This window comes from Microtus pennsylvanicus, chromosome 4 (genome assembly GCF_037038515.1).
Source record: "Microtus pennsylvanicus isolate mMicPen1 chromosome 4, mMicPen1.hap1, whole genome shotgun sequence".
Taxonomy (NCBI): Eukaryota; Metazoa; Chordata; class Mammalia; order Rodentia; family Cricetidae; genus Microtus; species Microtus pennsylvanicus.
In genome coordinates this window covers 24,274,657-24,297,506 of record NC_134582.1, presented here as the reverse complement: position 1 = coordinate 24,297,506, position 22,850 = coordinate 24,274,657, and the positions used below count along the sequence as shown (strand labels likewise).

At 45.4% G+C, this 22,850-nt stretch overlaps 1 protein-coding gene across 2 annotated transcripts in view; it reads left to right on the top strand.

The window, feature by feature from the left end:
* Nucleotides 1–6,719: 6,719 nt before the first annotated feature.
* Nucleotides 6,720–22,850, top strand: part of Pde6a (phosphodiesterase 6A) — a 57,620-nt gene continuing 41,489 nt past the window's right edge. Inside the window, exons 1-5 of one of the 2 annotated variants that reach the window (XM_075970829.1) lie at nt 6,720–7,193; nt 15,369–15,521; nt 16,274–16,363; nt 17,076–17,216; nt 21,215–21,289. In XM_075970829.1, coding sequence (XP_075826944.1) covers nt 6,720–7,193; nt 15,369–15,521; nt 16,274–16,363; nt 17,076–17,216; nt 21,215–21,289 — 933 coding nt within the window. The remainder of the gene's footprint in view (nt 7,194–15,368; nt 15,522–16,273; nt 16,364–17,075; nt 17,217–21,214; nt 21,290–22,850) is intronic. The other variant, XM_075970830.1, reaches the window with a different exon arrangement.

The following is a 22,850-nucleotide window of genomic DNA, read 5'->3' as shown; positions in this document are numbered from 1 at the left end:
CCTCCTGCCTCTGCCTCCCGAGTGCTGAAGATGGCATGTTTCAAATGGTGAAATTCATGTTCACACATCATGTCTCATTTTAGAAATTACTTTAATCACCTGTGGTTTGAGTCAGCTGAGGTTTCCGTTTTGTGTTTTTTTCGTCTGAGAAGTCTGGATTGTGGAATAGGGGTCATTCTAAATAAACTTCAGCAGCTATTATTTCAGAAAGGCTCCTTTAGCAAGGCTATGGGCTAGGAATGGAGGGATTAACTGTTCTTGGCCAGTTCTCCCTCACTCTGAACTCACTTGGAACCTTGGGGCTAGCAGGTTAGAGATAAATCAACTCCTTTGTTTGATGATAATGAAATTGAAGACTTGGCCAAGGTGGACTTCCTCAAAGTCACAAAATGAGTGAGTGTCATGTTGGGCTTATAACCTGATTTTTCTCTTCCTGGGAGCACTTTAATTTTTTTAGTGAATTTTTGAGTGAATTACACAAAAAGGCTTTCCTTTGTGGTTTTAGAAGTCCTTGTTTCCAAAGCACTGCATTTCCAGTGTTTTCCCTAATATCTGAAACCAGAGACATTGTAAGAAACAACCTATTGCAAACATCAGTTCATTTAAGTGATTTGGATTGTTTGTTTGTTTTGTATTGCTTTGCTTTTTTTTTTTTTTGAGACAGGTTTTCTCTGGGTAGTCTTGGCTGTACTGGAGTGCTCTCTCTACAGATCAGGCTGTCCTCAAACTCAGAGATCCACCTGCCTCTGCCTCCCAAGTACTGGGATTAAAGGTGTGCTCCATCAACTGCCCTGTGTATTTGGGTAATTTGTTAAGAAGTTTGGAGCTGGGGAGATGGCTCAGGGGATAAGGTGCTTGGAAAATATGAGTTTGGATCCTCAGCACTCACATAATAGCAATACAAAACAGCATGTTACTTGTAATTCCAGCACTGGGGGTGGTGTAGTCTGAGAAAAGGGGGAGGAATAGGAGAATTTCAGATGCTCAGTGGCTATCCAGTCTCTCCAATCAGTGAGCTCTAGGTTCAGTGAGAGACCCCAGTTCGAAAAAGAAGGTGGAGGGTCTGAAGAGATGGTTAAGAGCATTTGCTGTTCTCACAGAAGATCTGGGGTCAGGTCCCAGCACCCACACCCCACAGCTCCCAACTGCTTATACTCCAGCTCCCTGGGCTTTGCTGCCCTCTTTTGGTCTCTACAGGCACCTGCACACACAGTACACATTCAAAAGGTTAGACGGAAAAAAAAAAACTACACATTAGATAAATAAATGAACAAGTCTCTCTCTCTCTCTCTCTCTCTCTCTCTCTCTCTCTCTCTCTCTCTCTCTCTTAAAGTAAAGTGAGCTGGACATAGTGGCATGCTTTTAATCCCAGTGCTCAGAGGCAGGCAGGATCTCTGTGAGTTCAAGGCAGACTGGTCTACAAAGCGAGTCCCGGGCCAACCAGAGCTACATAGTGAGGCTCTGCCTCAAACAAACAAGCAAAAAAGTAAAGTGGAGAGTGATAGAGACCCAACACTAACTTTTGGGCTTCATGGGTGCAGGCATGGACATGTGCACCTGTGCACACACATGCACAGGCACACATCACACACATGCACACACACACACACACACACACGGAGGTTTATGGAGCTCACACTCCTGGAGGTCTAGGAACGCTATTCTGACATTTGCTTGGCTCACGTTAGATGGTATCTCCTGCTGGACACTTGGTTGAAATGGTGAGGGGTGTGAAGAGGACTTGAGCTGCTGTGTGTAAGCTGACACTCTGATTTGGTTTGCTAGCCACCCAGACCCAAATAATCACATAGAAACTATATTAATTACAACACTGTTTGGCCTGCTAGCTTAGGCTTCTTATTAACTAACTCTTACATCTTAAATTAAGCCATTTCTGTTATTTTATATTTCACCACGAGGCTCGTGGTTTGTTACCTCTTGCATCTTGGGCGGCTACATGGTGTCTGCTTGACTCTGCCTTCTTTCCTCCTCTGTCTCTGCTTGGATTTCCTACCTTGCTATATTCTGCCCTGCCATAGGTCAAAACAGCTTCTTTATTAACCATTAGTAATAAAACATATTCACAGCATACAGAGGGGAATCCCACATCATCTCCCATTTTCTGTCTAAATAAAAAGGAATTTAACGTAGTAAAATTACATATAATAAAACAGGTGTCAAGCAAGAATAATGGTTACAATATTCCTTCGTGAGTCTAATTTTTATATATAATTTATCCTTTATCCTAACTAAGGAAAACTATATCTATAACTATCTGTCTTCAACTCCATCAAAGACCCCAGAAGGATCTAATATTACCCAAGTAAAGAGAAAGGGCATGGTAAGCAACTTTCAGAACTCTAGAATTGACAGAGACATCTCGCTGCCTGGAAAGTCACCAAAAGTTCTTCTGTAATGCTGGGGCATCCATCTTAAGCTATAGGCCCATAGTGTCTGGCAGACTTTTCCACGAAGCAGGAAACTTGAAAGACTGTTTTGCTTATATTGGCAGTTTGTCAGTCACTTTCTTCTGTGTCCTGCAGAATGTCTAGAAGACTCTTTAATGAAGCAGGAATCCCGAAGGACCATCTCACCTTTAGGCAAGTTCAGCAGTCATTTTAGTATGCTGAAAACTGAGAACCAAATCCAGTAGGCTTGCTTGTAACATTCCATCTTCAGAGCACCTGATGAGCCCCAGAAATTGATCATTCTAGCAACAACACTATCTTTTCAGCAGAGTGGAGGCCTCATGACCTAGATATCTTCCATAAGACCCTACCTTCTAAAGTATCCACAGCCTCATGCTGCCACTGAAGACCACGTTTCTTCAACAGCCTTGCTTTCCTCATTGAAAAAGGCGGTAAGGTATATTATCCTATAAAACAAGACCAATATTCATAATCAGAACCAAACTTAGTGTCACACTATAGGAAATGTCCTGTACTGGCCTCTTTGGGATACTCTTTTAGACCTAGTTTAAAGCCAAAATACACATCCGTAGTTTTAGGTACTCAGGAAGCTAAGGATGGCCTCTTATGCTCAACCTGGGCAAAGCACCAAGATTATTTCAAGAAATAAAATGAACATCTGATTGATTGAGTAGAATTTTACTCTTGTGCTCAAGGAGCTGAACTGTATGAAAGCAGAGATGTACAGATATAGCACAGCCTGTGTAGAAATTCCCTTTAAAAGGAAAAAGATCAATGTGTTGGGGGGGGTTCCAACTAGAACAATAATGTATTGGGACATCAAAGAACAATCCTGGGAGGCTGTGGCACATAAGCTGAACAGAAGGGACAGGGCTGGTGGGGAGCAGCATGAATAAAATGCAAAGCCCCAAATGGATGAAAAAAATGTTAGAATGGACCTTAGAGTATGTGCATGGAAGTTGTGAAAAACAACAAAAGGGGCCAGCAAGATGGCTCAGCGGGTAAAGGCACTTACAGTCAAGACTGATGACCTGATTTCAGTCCCTAAGACCCACATGGTGGAAAGAGAGAACTGACTCCCACAGATTATCTTCCGACCTCCACACAGGCATCATGGTATGTTCATACCCATTGGCCTGCAAAATTAGTATCTATAATAAAAGATTTTAGAATGACTATGAGGGCCAGATTCTGTAGAACTATTCATATCAGGTGAATAGGCAACAGGCTGGTGCAGAGGATGCAAATACCTTTTGTTCACTGGGCTATAGCCTTAGGGGAAAGACATTATTTATTCCAATCCTTAGTTATCTACAAGTACTAGAATTTTATTTACAGGTATTTTTACTAAAAAAAAAATATATAAGGATACTGACTACAACATTTGTAGTATTAGAAAAATCAGGCCCTGAACTATAGGGGCTGGAGAAACGGTTCAGTAGTTAAGAGTGCTTGTTGCTCTTGTCAAGGACCAGAGTTCGAGTCTCAGCACCCACATCAGGTGTTCACAACTGTTTGTAAGTCTAACTCCATGTGATCCAACGCCCTCTTCTGGCCTCTGTGGGCACCAGCACCCACATGCACAGACGTACATGCAGACATACACAATCTACAAAAGTAAAAATAAATATTTTTAAAAGAAACCAAAATATCTAACTATGGAGACTCATTTACCTCTCAGAGGGCACAGGAAAATGTCTATGTTATTCTTAATTATCACAACTTCAAGGGACTTCTCTGGCATTTAGTGTATAGGACAAACTCCTACAATGAAGAACTATTGGACACAAGAGGTCAATGGGGCCAAAGTGAGGAGCCCTTGCTGTCAAAGATGGTGCCACAACACAGAGGAATACTCTGCAGTATTACAGTGGATGAGAAGTACCTTTGAAAGATGTTCATGACAGCTGACAAAGATGGAAAAACCACGTTAATCTGGCATATGCAAGTATTTCAAAAACCTTAAAGCATGAAAAAAATTTCATCTTTAATTTTCTTTTTTGTTTTCCTATATTTCATAAGGATCAGCAGTCAAGAACATTTAAAACTTATAAATAAAAACAAAACAATGCTGTACCCCAAGGATGTTCCAGACAGCCCTGGAAGAAGGCTTAGGGGACAAACACTGATAGGTCCCTGCCCTCATGAAGCTCCCAGTTCAGTGGGGGAAGACAGAGAGGAGAACAAGGGCGGGAAAGCCAAGAGAATTTCTGGAAAGAATAAACACAGCAAAGGAAATAGAATGGGAAGATCGGCAGGAACCGGGGGAAGGTGGTGAACTTTTCTGGGCTAAGATAACAAGAGACGATGGGTGATTCTAAAGCTCGACAGTCTGCAGACTGCATAGAACTGGGAAAGGCGTCTGGCTTAGAGAAGTTCAGACGGTCATGTGGGCTGTCAGGGTAAGGGACACCTTTCCCCCCTTTCAAAATAATATATAAATAAATTATGACTTGTCCATCCCACTAAGAGAATTCTGAGGAGCCACAAGAAAGAATGAACTACCGTCACACATGGTGATACAGATGAAAATCACAAATGTGCTGAACTGAGAATTCTGCAGCACTAACCCGTGCAGAAGTCATGGTTTTCCACTGGGTGGAGAAGGGTACCTTTGTACATAGTACTAAATGGGTCCAATGCCCCCAAGAATTTATTACACTTTACAAGGGAGGACATAATTCACTTGACAATAAAGTCCCTTTACAAAGTTCAAAGGGCCAGCTACTGCTTACAATCAGGCATTCCACAGCATTTATAAGGCACTGCTCACAGCACAGGGCTGTCATGGAACCTAAGGTAAGGTTCGCGCAGAAAGAGTGCGTGCTTCTTCCTCCGTTTGTGCAGAAGAGGCACATCAAGAAGGATGCTGGAGTGTCTAGAGTTTCTGGAGTTGATAGCTCACAGACTGCAATGTCCATTTCTGATGAACGACCCAAGGAGGCATAGACTAGAGTCAGAAAAAGCACATCGAGGAACCAGGAAAAAAGATCGAGTTGAAAGGAAATAGACTTTCAAAAGTCAGTCTCTCTGGAAGGACCAGTTGTGAACTAGAGATTACTTCTGAGCAGTAGAATCACGTGTGCTTTTAATTGTCCTTTTCGCATTATTTTCTACAGAGGATATATATAATTTTTATAATAAAACTATGGAAGGTGTGTTATTTTTTACAAGGGCCTTTAGAATACTAAAATTAGAAACCATTGAAATACAAACCCAAGAAAGCCTTGTGTGCAGAAATTATGAAATCAGGCCAAGAGTTGGTTAGACCATGATATACCTGTGTACAATACAAGCAGCCTGGAGCAGCCATGGCAATGGAAGTCCCACACTTGGGAGGGTTAGGGAAAGAGAGAATGAATGTGGGTGGCTAGCTTTAACTATCAAATTGACACAACCCAGATCCACCTGGGAAGACAGTCTCAATGAGGGATTGAGGGTTGCCTTAATTAAGGTAATTGATGTAGAAGACAGCCTACTTTGGGCAACACTATTCCCTAGGCGGGGGCTCTGAACTGTAGAAGAATGGGTAGATTGCACCAAGCACAAGCGAGCAAATAGACATGCCTGCATTCATTCTCTCTGCTCTTGATTGTGGATGCAGTGTGATCAGCTGTCTCAGGCTCCTGCTGCTATGACCCCCGACACCCCACAAGTGATGAACTGTAGCCCGAAGCTGTGAACTTAAATACATCCTCCCCCCCCAAGTTGCGATTTGTCAGGGCATTTTATCACAGGTTTAAGCTGGGGGAACGGGTAGGGAGGCTCGCAGGTGGCTGTGTCAAAGCTCTAACAGCATGGAAGACTAGAGATATTCTTGTTAGCTCTTCTGATTGACCAAGAAGCCAAACCAATCTCCTAAATAGTAATTGTCAGGCGCGGGTGTCACAGGTCCAAAGAAAGCCACTGGGGGCAAAGAGAACACATTTATGGGTAGGTAGTAGGCTGTTCCCGAGCTGCCTCTGACATCCTCAAGTGCTGTGCACTTGAAAGTCTTCTCTAAGCCCTTTTCGGACCAGGATGAAAAGGAGACACTCCTGTTCTCTCTCCCAGAGCCCCCTGGCATCTGGAACATGCTGAGCCTCATAATTTTTATTCTTAGGAGGTATTAATGACTTAATCTTTCTGCTTGCTCCGGCTCCCGTGTGGCCTTCTCAGTGAGATTTACAGACAAGACCCAGAGAGGTCTAGACTGATACGGGGCACATTGAATTCAATTTGCTGGGAAACGGCTCTGGAAAGGCCTGAGCCTGAACCCCTCCTTGGGAGCAGCAAGAGGGAGTCCCAACCATGGGTGAGGTGACAGCAGAGGAGGTAGAGCAGTTCCTGGACTCAAACATTGGCTTTGCCAAGCAATACTATAATTACCACTACCGGGGGAAGGTCATCTCAGACCTCCTGGGGGCCAAGGAGGCAGCGGTGGACTTCAACAACTACCACACGGTGAACAGCGTGGAGGAGAGTGAAATCATCTTTGACCTGCTGCGGGACTTTCAGGAGAACCTACAGGCTGAGAAAAGCACATTCAACGTCATGAAGAAGCTCTGCTTCCTCCTGCAGGCTGACCGCATGAGCCTGTTCATGTACAGGACCCGCAATGGCATCGCCGAGCTAGCCACCAGGCTCTTCAATGTCCACAAAGATGCTGTCCTGGAGGACTGCTTGGTGATGCCTGACTCTGAGATCGTCTTCCCTCTGGATATGGGTGTGGTGGGCCATGTCGCACACTCCAAAAAGATCGCCAATGTCCCCAACACAGAGGAGGTATGCTGTCCTTGTATGAGAGGCTCTGGGGGTACACAGCTCTCTGGGGTTCAAGGGTCCAAGTGGGCTGAGTTGCTGCTGGCCAACAAGCCTGGGAGAGTCATGGCATGAAATTGCCCTCTATTTATTGTCAATCTTATTATTTATTGACAATTTATTAGAACTTTTTATTTAGAAAAAAAGGAATATTCAAAACTAGCAGAAGTTTGAAATACTACAAAGAACTGCGTGCCTTTCAGTCATATTCACCAGTTATTAGCATCTTGTCGCGTCGGCTTCTCCCTCTGTTTCTGTGACCTGTTAGAAGGAAGTTTCAGGCATGCCCTTTTGTCCATACAGCCTTTATTCTGTATTTCCAGGACAGGACATTTCTTCCATATCCTCAGTACAGTGGTGGAATTCGAGGAGCACAGCGCCCACATAACACAATCATCTAGTAGTTCATATGCAGTGTTTTCCAGGCGTCTCGTGTACGCTGATGTGGTTCTGTCTCTCCAGTCCCAGCTGAGACCGCTCCTCAGTCTGTCTTTGCTTTCTGGAAAGTTGGTGTATTTGAAGAAATATTTTATTTTGGAAAATCATACAAACCCACAAATATTTTACAGAAATTCCCTTCCATTTTGACTTATTTAATCCCCTGCAATGTGTTTGTTAAATTGTATTTACTATACTCTGGAGGAGGAGGGAGAGAGAAAAAGAGAGACAGACTGACTCATTTGGCATCCCACGATGGCCTAGAAGTCCCTGGGGTAGCCCAGGATGACCTCGAACTCTTGGCAATCCTCTTGTCTCAGCTCCCCAAGTGACAGCATTAGATGCGAGCCACCACGCCTGGTAGTCTGCTATGGCTTCACAATTAGATTGGGTTTCACATCCTCACAGAAGCATCACTAACGTAATGTTTTTCTTCAGATTTTATAGCAGGAGACATGAGAGATGATCGCCCCATTACTGAAAATGCTAACAGTAATTACCTGATCGTTCTAAAAATCCAAAAGCCTGGAGGGTCTGTGAGAGATCTAAGCCTAAGTGAACTACAAGGTCCAGTCACCTGGGCTACAGAGACTCTGCCTCAAAAACCCAAACCAAAACAAGCCAACCAAACCCTGCAGCTTGTGGAAATTTACTGACAGTTCTGACCAAGATCCCCACGAGCCACCTGTTTTCCCTGCTGGTTATTAACTTGAACAGCTCTAAAGCAGGTCTGCTTGGTGTCCTGCCCAAGTCAACTCCACTTACCCTTCAGGTCTCAGCTCAACAGTCACTTTCTTAGGAACACCCTCTGTCATAGCTGTCCCCTTCCTGAAGTGATTCATCAAGGTGAGCGCTAGCATCAAGGACCTTTTTATTTGGTATTTACCCTGGGATCCTGTACAAGGCCAGGCACAAAGCAAGTGGTTAATAAACACAGCCTAAAGGACAGGGATTTCCCATTCGCTTACGGAAAACTAATCCTTAGATGCCAGGGGCTTCATTTACTAGTATACCAGCCATCCTAAGAAATCCAGCTTAAGGATGGGAGGTGGTGGTGCACATTTTAATCCCAGCACTTGGGAGGTAGAGGCAGGCAGATCCCTGAGAGTACGAGGCCAGCCTGGTCTACAAGAGCTAGTTCTAGGACAGGCTTCAAAGCCACAGAAAAACCCTGTCTTGAAAAACCAACCAACCAAACAAACAAAAAACAACCTCCAATTTAACCATTTTCAAGGTCAGCCCCTGGACGTTTTGTATTACTTTTATTTGTTTGGTTATTTTGAGACAGGGCCTTGCTGTGTGGCCCTGGCTGGCCTGGAACTTGCTTTGTAGACCAGGATAGCCTTGAACTCACAGAGATTCTCTTGCCTCCATGTGCCACATGCCTGGCCTCCTGGACATTTTGTGATTTTGTCTTTCCCTTGCTTCTGTATTTATTTCAGATAAATAGTCTTAAGGTTAACAGGGGAAGAGGAAGGACTGGAAAAATAACCTATTCAGCAAGGTGCTTGCTGGGCAAACATGAGAACCAAAGTTCAACTCCTAGAACCCACATTAAAAAAAATCAAAGAAGCCAACCACTCTGGCATATACGTGTAATCCCAGATCTGGGGAGATAAAGACAGGCAGAATATGAGGTTTAATGACTAGATAACCTAGCCAAATCACTGAGCTCTACCTCAATGAGAGGCTGTCTCAAAAAACAAGGTGGACAGCAATCTAAGAAATGACACCCAAGACTGACCATTTCCCTCTACATGCAGATGCACATAAGTGTACTAAACACATGTGTGTGTGTGTCCACGCACACACACACACACACACACACACACACACACACACACACATCTCATCCAACAGGATCTGGAGGTCTTGGGAGGGGGTTTGCCCAAGGTCACCAAAGCATTAGCCCAATCTGGCATAAGAATTCAAAGGGGCCATCAAACAGTGATTACCTGGTTGTTTTCCTAAAAAATCCATCAGTTTAGAGAGTCACTGAGAGTTCTAAGATAGCACGAACTACAGAGTCGAGTCTCAGGCCAGCCTGGACCGCAGACACCAGTTGTGTGGAAGCTAGTCTACAGTCATGGGGTTAATGTCTCCCTGCATGCATCCAGGACTAGGGTTTTGGGGGGAGTCTTGCTGGATGCAGTGTGCCTCCTTTCACTTCCCCCCAAACTTTGCGACATTCTCCCAAGACTGTGAAGACACAATCTTGGGCAATAACTCTCCCTATCTTGTGCCAACAGATGCTGACATGGAAACTCTTGCTCAGGGTGACACAGATGTAAAGTTCAGGTGGAATCTAAACTCAGCTTCTCTGGCCTTGAGCCCATGCTCTTAACCCTCTGCTACGCCGCATGTCTCTTTATCTGTAGAATGAGGTCATGGGATGGAGTGCTGTTTAAGAAAGATTATTTCCAACCATATTTCAAGAGTTATGACCTTATGCTTTGAGATCAGAGCTGGGTGCAAATATTGTCACTTCCTAAGAACATAGCCTTGGCAAATATTTAGTCTGCTTGGGCTCACTATTTAATTTATAAACCATTGATAGCACCCTGTTTCTGCCTCCTACATACTGAGATTACAGGTGGGTTGCCATAACTACCCGGCTTATACACGATTCTGGGGCTCTAAATTCTGGGCCCAGACTTGTAGAATATGTGTATTACCCATTGAGCTATTTTGCTAGCCTCCTGGAACAGGGCCTACATGGGCAGTCTCTGTTCCTTGTTTCAATTTCATTACTGTTAGTAAAGATCTATCCTAAGTAACAGATCCATTCCACTACTGTAGAGTATGGAAAAGATTCTAACCTTGCCTTTCTGGAATTTTCCTTTTAGAGTCTTTTAGTCTCTACAAGCGCTGAGCCCTGTGTAGGCCTTGGTGTTGTGGAACTGAGGATTTGAGAAGGTCCTCTGATTCCAGAAGACCCAGGCCTGAAAGGGTGATGAACCTCCGTGCTGATCTGTTATTATTTTCTGTTCATCTCTGAAAGTTCAGCCTCGCAGCCACACCCATATGTTTCCAGAAGCCCTTGAGTCCCAGGGGCAGCGTCCCTGGCTGTGAGTGACTCAGGCCTGCTTGAAAGTTCAGTTAAGACCAGGAAGTCCTGAGTGTTCAGCTTTGGCATGTTGCTTGCTTGTTCTACTTGGGAAATCTCATTCAATGTCAGGCTCTGGGATGGACGTGATCTTACTAACAGTAACTAGAGGTTGAGTGGAGAAAGAAGATGGCAGAGAGAGACTGGGCTCTAAGTTGTCTCTGAACCTCTATAAAGTTGTATTTTGAGCCTTCATTGTCCTAAAAAGTGTAAGACTGGTTGCAATAACTACATTGATGGAACTTGAAACTGCAAGCTAAGTTTCCCAGGGTTCTCCTACACTTCTGCATCCCTGGCAAATCCCTGCTCATCCTTCTGCTCTTGTTCTTAAAAGACTTGGAATCAGCAAGCCAAATAAAATGGAAGATGATAGGCTAAGTTTTGAATTTAAATAAACAAAGGGTAATGTTCTCATGTAAGTATGTCCCACGCAGTATTTAAGACATGCTTACAAGTAAAAATAATTATCATCTACGTGAAATTCAGATTTAACCTGGCATCCTGCTTCTGTTCTTGTTGATATCCAGCAGGTTCAGAGAGTTATTTCAATTTTCTTGTCTCTGTTGAGACCAGTCCATGAATGAGAAGGGAGAGCTCTGTAGCTCTGTTTGGCAGCGCCGATGTGACTTAATTCTATTATGTATGTAAGTCGTCTGGCTCCGAGCGTAGCACATTGCTATTATTCAGTAAGTTAGTGACGTCACCATGGGTCCATCAGAACCAATACTGTGAGTGTTTGGAAGGAGGAACTGGGGAATAAGGAATGAGAAGCAGAAATGCATTGTGCTTTAAATCTAGGCATGGTGGTATATACCTGAAATCCCAGCACTCGGGAGGCTAAGACAGGAAGATGGTGAGCCTGAGGCTACACTGGGCTATGCAGTAAGTTATAAGCCAGTTTCAGATACACAGAAACTCTGCTGCAAATAAACAAATGAGTATACAAATGAATTAATAAACACTGAGGCTTCCCCCTTCATTCTCTCCCTCCCTCCCAAGGCTTCAGATACATACACCTTTCTTTTTTTCAAGTCTTCCAAGCCCATTCCCACTTCCTGGACTTTGCAGTCATTATGTCCCTCCTTGGAATGAACACTCTCCTCTGCCCAGGGCTTCCAGCTCAGCGCTGTGTCTCCAGAGAAGGCTTCCAGACTCCCGTTCAAACCCAAACAGCTTCAGGCTGCCACCCCTCCCCTCACCGCTAAGGTATTTCTGGCTTGTTACCTTCAGAGCACATCATCTCAGGCTGCCGAGAGAATGCTGAACCATTTTCTTATTTTTTTTTCTGTCTCCTCTATTTAACTGACTATTTTACCAGGATTGAAATCTGTTGCTCTCTGCTGTAGCCCCAGGGGTCACAGCAGAGACTCAAACAGAAAGCATTTTGTCAATCCTGAGTGAATGGTTGGTGACACTGGGCCTTCCTCAGCCATGTCTCTTGTGCCTGGGCTTTAAAGCCAATGGTTTGGGACTGAGGGGATGACTCAGTAGGTAAGAGAACTCGCTGTGTAAATGTGAAGACTTGAGTTCAAATCCCTAGCATCCACACACAGACACACAACAGTCAGGTATGGCTATCTGTGCCTACAACCTCAGCACTGGGAGTCAGAGACAGGCAGATTCCTAGCGCGCAGTGGCCAGCCAGTCTAGCCAAACTGACCAGCTTCATGTTCAATAGGAGACCTGACTCAAGGAAACAAGGCAGATGTCCCCCTCTGGCCTTCACCTCAGTCCCATGCACACAACACACACACACACACACACACACACACACACACACAATTAAAATAAATGATTTTAGTGGAGATGCCTCCAAAATCATCTGCTTCTGGTCCACTGAGGGCCTATGTTGTGGTTGCTTGCTATTTATTATGGTATAACTATAGGTCGACTCTAGGCACTGGGGCTGGAGTGTTTGTGAAGAGTTCCCTGGCTGAGAACTCAGTCATCGTTAATAGAATAGAGTCAACTTGGACTTTGACTCACCTCAGAGACAGACCTCTGGGCCTGTTGGTGAGGGATTATTGTCTTTCTTTTCTTTTTTTTTTTTTAATGATTTTTCCAGACAGAGTTTCTCTGTAGCTTTGGAGCCTATCCTGGAACTTGCTCTGTAGACCGGGCTGGTTTCGAACTCACAGAGATTCACCTGTTTCTCCCTCCTGAGTTCTGGGACTAAAGACGTGCGCCACCACCACCCAGCAAGTATTGTGATCAGATGAACTGAAGTGGAAAGCGCAACCCTAACTGTGGGCAGCATCATTTCCATGGGCCCAAGTTTCAGACAGTATAAAAGGGAGACAGCAAACAGAGTGTTGCCTTTTGTTCCTCATGGCTTGCTGTAATGTGATCGGTTGCTTGTGTTCCCACCAGCACACCTTCTGGGACAGGGTAGACTGTACCCCCTCAAACTGGGAGCCAAGATAAGCCTTTCTCCACCAAGTTGTATTTGTCAGGTATCTGAATATAGTAATGAGAAAAGTGACTAACCCACTAAAAAAGAGGGTGCTGGTAGATTTAGACATCTGTCTCGGAGGTAGATGAGGCCCAGGTACTGGCTTCCCTGGACGAAGGTAAGTATTGCATAGCTGAACTGACTGAAATGAATCTGAACATGCCCGGCCCTGAACAGTTCAGGCACTCAGCCCTGTCCGCCGAGAATGACACAGAAAACCCCTGAGCTGCTGCTGTCTCCCAGCTTGTTCTAATTAATCCTCAACCGCTAATACAAGTGGAGCAGGACTGGCTTAATCTTAATTCCTTTACCCTTCACCCGTTTGCGCCAACTTCGCTGACCTTCTGCCCCTGCCTATTCGTTTAATCTCACTCTGTCCAGAGGGAAACCCCGAAATGCAGGGCATGCCACCAGGAATACGAGCGGTAGGGAAAATTCTGCTGCCTCGGTTCTAAAGACAGTTGATGGATCGGCTGTGTGGCGGAATCGCCCTTCTCAGAACAGCACACACAGGACATATTTGTGCTGGCTCATGTTCCATGGACGGGGAAGTCAGGAAATTTACCATGGTGTCAGAGACAGAAAGGAGGATTCTCCTGACTCTAGACAATCCAGCCTCTGTCTCCGCTTTCTGGCCAAAGCCCTGTCAGGCTGCCTTCGGGATTGGGAGTTAGGGTGTGTGCACCTCTGAGGTCTGCAGTTTTCAGCTAAGCCCTTAGGATCTGTTTTATTCCATTAACTTCTCTTGTGCTGCTGTGACCAAATTACCCGACAGAAACTACAGAAGGAGGCCATTGGGATGGCTCAGGAGCAACTCGAGTGTGATCCCCAGAAGCCATGTAAAGGTGGAAAGAGAAATAACTCCACAAGCTCTCCTCTGATTGCCACCTGAGCACTGGTTCCTCACTATAAACATCATGCCTCTCCCATAATAACAATAAATAATGTTTTTACTTGAAGGAAAGAAAGATTGCTTTGGCTCATGGTTTGGGGCTAGGAGTCCAGCATGGGGAAGATGTGAAGGGACAGGGCAGTTCATATGGAGGCCATGGAGCAGGGAATGGTGATGTCCTAGGTTGACTTTCCCCACTCCACGGCTTACTCTAGCTGGCCCACCAGCCTATGGGATGGTGCCACCGACATGTAAGCCCACTTCAGCGATCCTCTCTGGAGGGTCCCTCACAGACATGCCCAGAGGTTTGCTTCACTAGTCTCCCAGGAACTTCTCGACCTAATCAAGATGTCAGTCAGAATTACAGTTAGGGACTCCTCAGTGGGGAGCTTTAGTCTTAGCCACTTGGTACAGGCCTGGCATGTAGTGGCGCTTTCATAGAGTTCTGGGATGTGGATGGCCTCTGAAATGGCCATGTAAAGCTGGGCAGTGGTGGCGCACGCCTTTAATCCCAGCAATTGGGAGGCGGAGGCAGGAGGATCTCTGTGCCTTCGAGGCCAACCTGGTCTACAAGAGCTAGTTCCAGGGCAGACAACAAAGCGACAAAGAAAAATCCTGTCTCGGAAAACAAAAACAAACAAAAAAGAAATGGTCACGTAAACTGTAATCAGCTTGTTATGAAAGGTGAAAACATCAGCACCTGTGGGAGGCTGAAGCAGAAGGACGAGAGTTCAAGGTGGGCATGGAATATATGGGGAGACTGTGCCCAAATAAGGTGGGAGTGGGGGCTGAAAATAACAAAGCCTTTGGTCCAATGAGTGGACCCCAGTGTAACTTCACAGGGGTTTATGTGAGCAGGGCAGCTCCCAAGCTGTGTTAACTTTGAGTTGCGGATCCCCTTTCTGTGATGTGGGCTGTTGGTCCCTCTCTCTTAGGCTGCTGGGAGGATGAAGATGAAAGGATGAGATGGAGTGCCTTGTGCAACGCCCACTGGCATCTTCATGGCTATGCCCCTAACTCCCTCATGGTTCCCATTTAAGTTTCCACCTTGGGCTTCGCTGCCCTGAAGTGTTTGTCCTCCGTGGCCCTTTCTGGGCGGCCTCTCAGGCCTTCTTCTTTTGATGGATGCTGGAGGTGTACATGGTCACCTCAAGTTGTTCTGCCCTTGCCAAAGGGGAACAGATGAACAGCAGGGGCTCTGAGATGCTCCCCCGTCCTTGTGGTCATTTGCTTGTCTCTGCCTTCTCTTAGGATGAGCATTTCTGTAACTTTGTGGATGAACTCACGGAGTATCAGACCAAGAACATCCTGGCTTCCCCCATCATGAATGGGAAGGACGTGGTAGCCGTAATCATGGCTGTGAATAAAATAGACGGACCCCACTTCACTAAGAGAGACGAAGAGGTAAGACTGCTTGAGATACTGTTGAGGACACCATGCTAGCCCATTCCTCCTGCTCATGGAATTCCCTAACCTTGCCATTTGATTTGGCTTTAGTTCCCCCATATATATATCAGGAGGACAAGCCAAGTATGTCAGCCCATGTCTGTAACTCCGGTATTGAGAAGCTGGGGCAGTATTGTCACAATTTGGTGGTGCACAACTATAATTATAATTGTATAGCCTGGGCTGTATAATGGGTTTTAGGGCATTGCATGCTATATATTAGGCAGACCCTGTCTCAAAAACTAAAAGAGAGAGGGGTCGGGGTCCAGATGCTAATCTCTGAGGGAGGCAGGGGAATATGTCTGCCCAGACATTGGATTTTGGAGTTAGGAATGAGAGGTATTTGTTCTGGATCTTCCAGAATCTTATTGTTTTATTTGGACAAATAACTTGTCTTCTCTGAATCTATTTTTTTTTATTTGTAAAGTGTCAGTGATTTCACAGTATCTACCTCAGAGTGGCTTGTAGTGACTGGGTATCATACACCAGTGACTTAACATTGGGCCACCAAGTTCAATAAATACTAGCTATTTTCATTAATACACTCTCAATAAATCAGCAAGCATGGTGAGTTTCCGTTCGTGCAGCCGCTCGTGGTTCAGCTGTGCAAATTGCTTCTGTGCAAGTGTTAACGATGGTCAGACATTTGCTGGTGGCGGAAGCGGCCAGAAGAAGGATTTCTCTGTCTCACCTGCTGTTTGAATCTGTAGATTCTTCTCAAGTACCTCAACTTCGTGAATCTGATCATGAAGGTGTACCATTTGAGTTACCTGCACAGCTGTGAGACTCGGCGTGGTCAGGTGAGCAGCCTGAGTATGCCCTTCTACTGGAGTGAAGGTACTGTGAATCCAAGCTGTGCCTAGTGGGAGTGCCCTGTATTAGGAGGTGGCGGAGGCTTGTAAAGTTGTATCCTAGAGCGGTTGTGCTTGGATTTGAATGTTTGCCCACTAATGAGCTGGAGGACCTTAAGCTAGTTGCTAAGCCTCTCTGATAATGTGGATACGTAAGATGGGAGTGGTGGTGCAAGCTTGTCAATCCAGCACTCTGGAGGCGGAGGCAGGAGGATCAGGAATGTGGAGATCAGATTGGGCTACTTAAGACCTTGCCGAAACGAACAAACAAAGCAAAACAAAACATGGGAATAATTATATATCATTCTCAAAAGATCGCTATCAAAATAAATAAGAGGACATGTGTAGGGTACTTCAACTGCTTATTATTATTTTATTGTATGGTTTTTGCAGTGTTGGGGATTGAACTCAAGACCTGTATAACTGACCTGTATCCTTAAACCCTGTGCTTAATATATATTATTAATAACACATGAGATAAAATAAATGGAAAAAGTTTGGACCCAGTGCCTCAGTTTTTCCACCTATAAAATGGGGCGAATGAGTCTATTTCTCTAGGCTACTGTGAGAGTTAAATGGAGTAAACTAGAAAGCCTTGCAGACTTGTTATTTTCTAAGAAACTTTCAACAACTCTGATCATTCTTTTTCAAATGTCTGCAGATACTGCTGTGGTCTGGGAGCAAGGTCTTTGAAGAGCTCACGGATATAGAGAGACAGTTCCACAAAGCCCTGTACACAGTCCGTGCTTTCCTCAACTGTGACAGATACTCCATAGGCCTCTTAGACATGACCAAACAGAAGGTAAGACAGTTTCAAGGGCACTGGATTCACCTAGCACAGGCCACAGCCTGGGTGAGTCTTCATGGCTGTGGAAGATTTTACCGAGCTAGGGAGACAGCTCGGTTAGTAGTGTGCTTGCCTCAGACCTGAGTTTGACTCCCAGAACTGAAGGAAGAGGAGCAGGCCATACATAGCACAGGTGTAGCGGTCAGAGGACGACGTTTGGAAATCAGCTCTCTTCTTCCATCGAAGATTCTGGGGGATTGAACTCAGGCCATCAGGCTCTCGTGGCAAGTGCTTTTACCCTGGAGCCATCCTGCTGATGGCTTTGCAAGTGTGGACCAGGATCCCCTGCTGCCTCACAGACATCCCCCGCTGCCTCACAGACGTCCCCCGCTGCCTCACAGATGTCCCCTGCTGCCTCACAGACGTCCCCTGCTGCCTCACAGACGTCCCCTGCTGTCTCACAGACGTCCCCTGCTGTCTCACAGACGTCCCCCGCTGCCTCACAGACGTCCCCCGCTGCCTCACAGATGTCCCCTGCTGCCTCACAGACGTCCCCTGCTGCCTCACAGACGTCCCCTGCTGTCTCACAGACGTCCCCTGCTGTCTCACAGACGTCCCCTGCTGTCTCACAGACATCCCCTGCTGTCTCACAGACAATGTCCCTGCTGTCTCACAGACAACGCCCCCTTCTGTCCCACAGATGATGTCTCCTGCTGTCTCACAGATGTCCTCTTCAACTTGGTGCTTTCTTTTTTTTTTAAAGTGTGTTTCGGTGAATATAAATCAGAGTCATAGTATAGTCTAAGGAGTCAATTTTTTTTTCTTATGGCTAGTGACTTTTAAGAAGTCACTAGACTGTTTAAGAAGTCTTTTTCTAGCTTCCAAGATCAGAAAGGTATTTACTTATACCAATTTGTGTAAACTTTATTTTTATGGAATTTACATGTAGCTCTACAGTATACCAGAAAAACTTAATGTATACTATGATACATGATAAATATTACTATTTCACGTGGACAGCCAACCTACCATTACCTCATCTGGAAAAGACCCGCCCTTCCCCATTGCTTTAACGAAAAGTCCATCTGTTGTCCCAATCCCATTGAAAAGCCCATCTCTCCCTGGCTTGGTTTCTGGACTGTCTACTCTGTTACACTGGTTGATTTTCTATTATTCTACAGTGTCATGCTGCCTTGATTTCAGTATGCGTGTACAATGTCTTGATGTTCACTTGTGAAGAGATCTCTGAATTTGGCATTTTACGTTAGAGTTCTTCACTATGTTTTATATCTCTTGTAGTTGCTCCCTGTATTTTCTACCCTTTCATAATTAGAGACTTCAAATTGAGTATTTCTTTTTCTCCTGCCATTCCTAGCAGCAACCAAGTCATTGCTTATCTTCTTCAGGAGATGTTAAGTTCTTCTAGGGCAGTGGTTCTCAACCTTCCTAAAGCTGTGACCCTTTAATACAGTTACTCATGTTATGGTGACCCCCAACCATAAAATTATTTCATTGCTACTTCATAACTGCAATTTTACTACTGTTATGAATAGTAATGTAAATATTTCTTTCAAGATAGAAGTTTATCAGTGGGGTCGTGACCCAAAGGTTGAGAATCCATGTTCTAAGGTCTGTAATGTGTTGTATGCACCATAAACAAGTTGCAAACAGGACATGAGGCTCCGGTAGGTTCCCAGTTCACATGGTTACCCAGGCTGGAATTTCCTTCTGTTGTCAGAAGTCTAGCAAAAGAGTCCGTCTGGACAGAAGGCCGAGGGTGTGGCATCTGAACTTTCTGTGAGCTCCCTTCTGTTTGTCTTCTGGGTGACATTAACATAAGCCAGCCATCAGGATGAGTGCGCTCAAAGGAACAAGGCATAAAGGATGGCCTCTACACACAGCAATGCAGGGATAACAGGTCACTGTTTGTCCCCAAGTGTTAACAGCTCAACGATCAAAGAGAGCCCTGCACAAGGAAAACCTCCTCTGGACTTTGATCCAACACAACCTTTGTATCTCCACATGCAAAGAACACCAGCAGACAAGCCACAGATAAAAGCCTAGGTAGCCCTAGTGGCTTCTTCTCCTAAGCCTTCTTTCTGGTTCTTTCTTTTCTCCCTTTTCCTTTCTTCCTTGAGATAAGGTCTCTTGGATCCTAGTCTAGTCTTGAACTTGAATCCTGATCTTCCTGTCTCTACTCCTAAGTGCTGGGATTCCAGGCAAATGCTTTGACACTCATTTTATTCTGTGCTGGGGTTGGGGCACAGGGCTTTAGGCATGCTAGGTGTATTAGTTAGGATTTCTATTGCTGTGAAAGGACACTGTGCCCATGGCAACTCTTATTAAAAGAAAACATTTAATTGGGGTGACTTGCTTATAGTTTCAGAGGTTCAGTCCATTATCATCTTGGGGAGGGGGAGCATGGAGGCATGCAGGCAGGCATGGTGCTAGAGAAATAGCAGAGTGTCCTACATCTTGCAGGCAACAGGAAGTTGACTGAGACATCACTGGGCAGCATCCTGAGCATAGGAAACCTCTAAGCCTACCCCTGTAGTGACACATTTCCTCCAGCAAGGCCATATCCACTCCAACAAAGCCACACCTCCTTATAGAGCCACTCCCTATGAGATTATGGGGGCCCGATTACATTCAGACTGCCACACTAGGCAAGTGTTCTACCAACCAAACTCCACCCCCCACCCACCTTTTTCTATCTTCCTCCCATCCCCCACCCTCCTTTCTTTATCTTCCTTTTGTGTCTTAGGCCATGGTAAAAAGAAAAACTCAAGATAAAGTAAGTTCAGTAAGGGATGATTCATGAATCAGGTGGCCCCCAGACAGGTAGCCATCAAGAGCGCGGCTCTACATGTGCAGTGAACTCTTCTAGGGTAGATGGAATAAAGACAACTTAATTGGCTACAGCCTCACATTTGTCTGATGTAGGTGTAATCTGATCGGTTGGCTGTCTGTGACTGACTAAAATTTAATTTGTAATAGAAACACGTCTCTTTGGTTATTACTCCAGAGCTGGGGATGGAACCCAGGACCTTGCACGCGCTAATCAAATGCAGTGCCTGAGTGCCAGCCCAGCTCCTGTCCCAGCCTTTGTTAGTTATGGAGGGGTGTATGTTGGAGTGCCGGAGCCCAAGTACAAAGTCAGGCTAGGGAGCACTCCCTGTTTATTATGTTTAATAGCTTTCAGGGGCTTTTGGATGTTTTCTCACAACAGTCAATAGCAACATTTCTGGAGTTGACGGTGGCATTGTGTGATGTATTTTGAGACCCCATGTTTCTCACCGCTGCTGTTGTTATGATGCCTTTCTGATTGGCAGACACTACTGCAATGTGATTACACAGCTGCGGCCTCATTGCTCTATTAGGTCTCATCCAGATGCTTCGATTGTTTTCCATAGAGACTCTATTCTGTAAAAAAAAAGTATTTGTGTGTGTGTGTGTGTGTGGTTTGTGTATATTTCCGTGGGGGGGGGTATGCACAAGCCACCATGTGCGGAGGCAGAGGACATCTTTGGGTGTCAAACCTCTCCTGCCAGGTTGACTGAGATAGGGTCTCTTTTTGCTTGTTATTGCATGAGACAGGCTGGAGAACTTCTGGGAATCTTCCTGCCTCCACCTCCCATTTTGCCCTAAGAGCACCGACATTATAGACATGCACTACTGTGCCCTACTTTACCTGGGATCTCAGGATTTGAACTTGCATCCTGACACTAGCAGGCAAGAGCTTTTACCTACTGAGCCATTTCCTCAGCCCCAAAACCTCATTTCCCCATCTAGTGTCCTACAACACTGGGGACACCCCAACACATCACCTATATTTCGGCTTATTAGACAGATCCTGTTTATCAATGTTTAACAAATAAGAATATTCTCTGACTTCATTCTTCCAGGCAAGCTCAGGTTTCAGTGATTGTTCCACATTCAAACTTCAGTGGTAGGCAGCGCATATAGGCTTCTCTTTATAAGAACATGTGATTATTGTTTTATTTTACTCCTAGGAATTTTTTGATGTGTGGCCAGTTCTGATGGGGGAGGCTCCAGCCTACTCAGGTCCCAGGACTCCAGATGGAAGGGTGAGTGGCTTCGTGGTCTTTTCCATGGGCAAGGCTTGGTGGGTTCTGCTGAAGGACACTCATTTGTCACTTGTCTCTATCGTCACTCTGTCGTCTCTCCTGTGCGACGGTAATTCTTCACACCTTTCTGACCCTGTCACTTATAAATGTTTAATATCTTGTGGGAGTGTCGAGGGGACCCAGAGGAGCAGATGAGGTAGGAGTCGATCCCCACATTCAGCAGACAAGAATGAGTCCAGAGATGTCACGCAGTTGGCTCAAGGGTCTTCCCAGCAGGAAGTTAGAAGCAGTTTGGAGCTCGAAAGAGGCTTCAAATCTAATCCAGAATGTTCAAATTGGTAGCCAGAGCACAGTCCCAACTACTTGATACACTCGTTAGCTGCCTGCATTTAAGTTCTTGTTTGTTTGAACTTAAAAAAAAAAACTGAACTGGTGGACAATGATAGTCAAATTTTTCCATAAAGGGTTCTCAGTTTTTGAAAAGATTGGAGACCAGTTAGATGGGACCTTTTAAGCCTGCAGGATAGATTTGACTGGAGCTATGTTACGGCTGCATCTTTAGGAAGTAGCATGAGCTACCTAGTCAGCCACCGTTCACACTCCTGGCTGGGTGCTCCTGTTTGCCACCCGACCCCTCCGTAATTCAGGGTCACAGGGTATCATGTAAGCAGGTTATACCTGCAAAGGCTGTGGTTGCTCGGGAGAGGGATGGGAAAAGAAAGTCAACACTGACTCTGAATTTCCGAACCAGTTAGTACGCCTGCTGCCTGCTGTTCGTGTGACAGGAAGAGGTGGCTCAGACAGCGTTCCTTTCAGGTGGTGGCTGGGTAGTGTGTGCCTTCTAGGACACTGCAAAGAAACACAAGAGAAGCCCACAGAAACCCACAGATATACCAAACAATGGCCTCGGCAAAGACTAGTCAGCCTTGTATTGTTGTTCATCTAAGAATGGGAAACAATGGGCTGATGAGATGACTCAGCGGTTAAGAGCACTGGCTGTTCTTCCAGAGGTCCTGAGTTCACTTCCCAGCACCCGTATCACAGTTCACAACTGCCTGTAACTCCAGTCTCAGGGCATTTGACACCTTCACACAGAGAATATACAGGAAAACATCAGAGCACACCAGATACAGTCTCTTTATGTAGTTCTGAATGTTCTGGGACTCTCCGTGTAGACCAGGCTGATGTTGAACGTGCAGAGATTTGTCTCTGCCTCTCAAGTGCTATGATTAAAGACATAGGACTATACCTGGCTCAAAACATTTTTCTTTAATAAATGTGGGTACAGTGGGAGACTCCTGAGTTCTGACACTAGCTAGTTGTGTGGGCTTGGGACATTTCCAGAAACCCCCTTCCTATTCTGTCATCCTGGGGCAGGCCAACCTGTTCATAGGACTTAGGTCACTGGTGCTAATCTCCCACCGACGCGCAGTAGGCATTCTAGTATCAAACCAGAACTGGCCAGTTGCATCTCGTTGTCTGTCAGGCGCTGTACCTGAGCTGTTTTGTTGCTGTGGTACTATGGCTTGAACCCAGGGCCCCATACATACCAGATAGATGT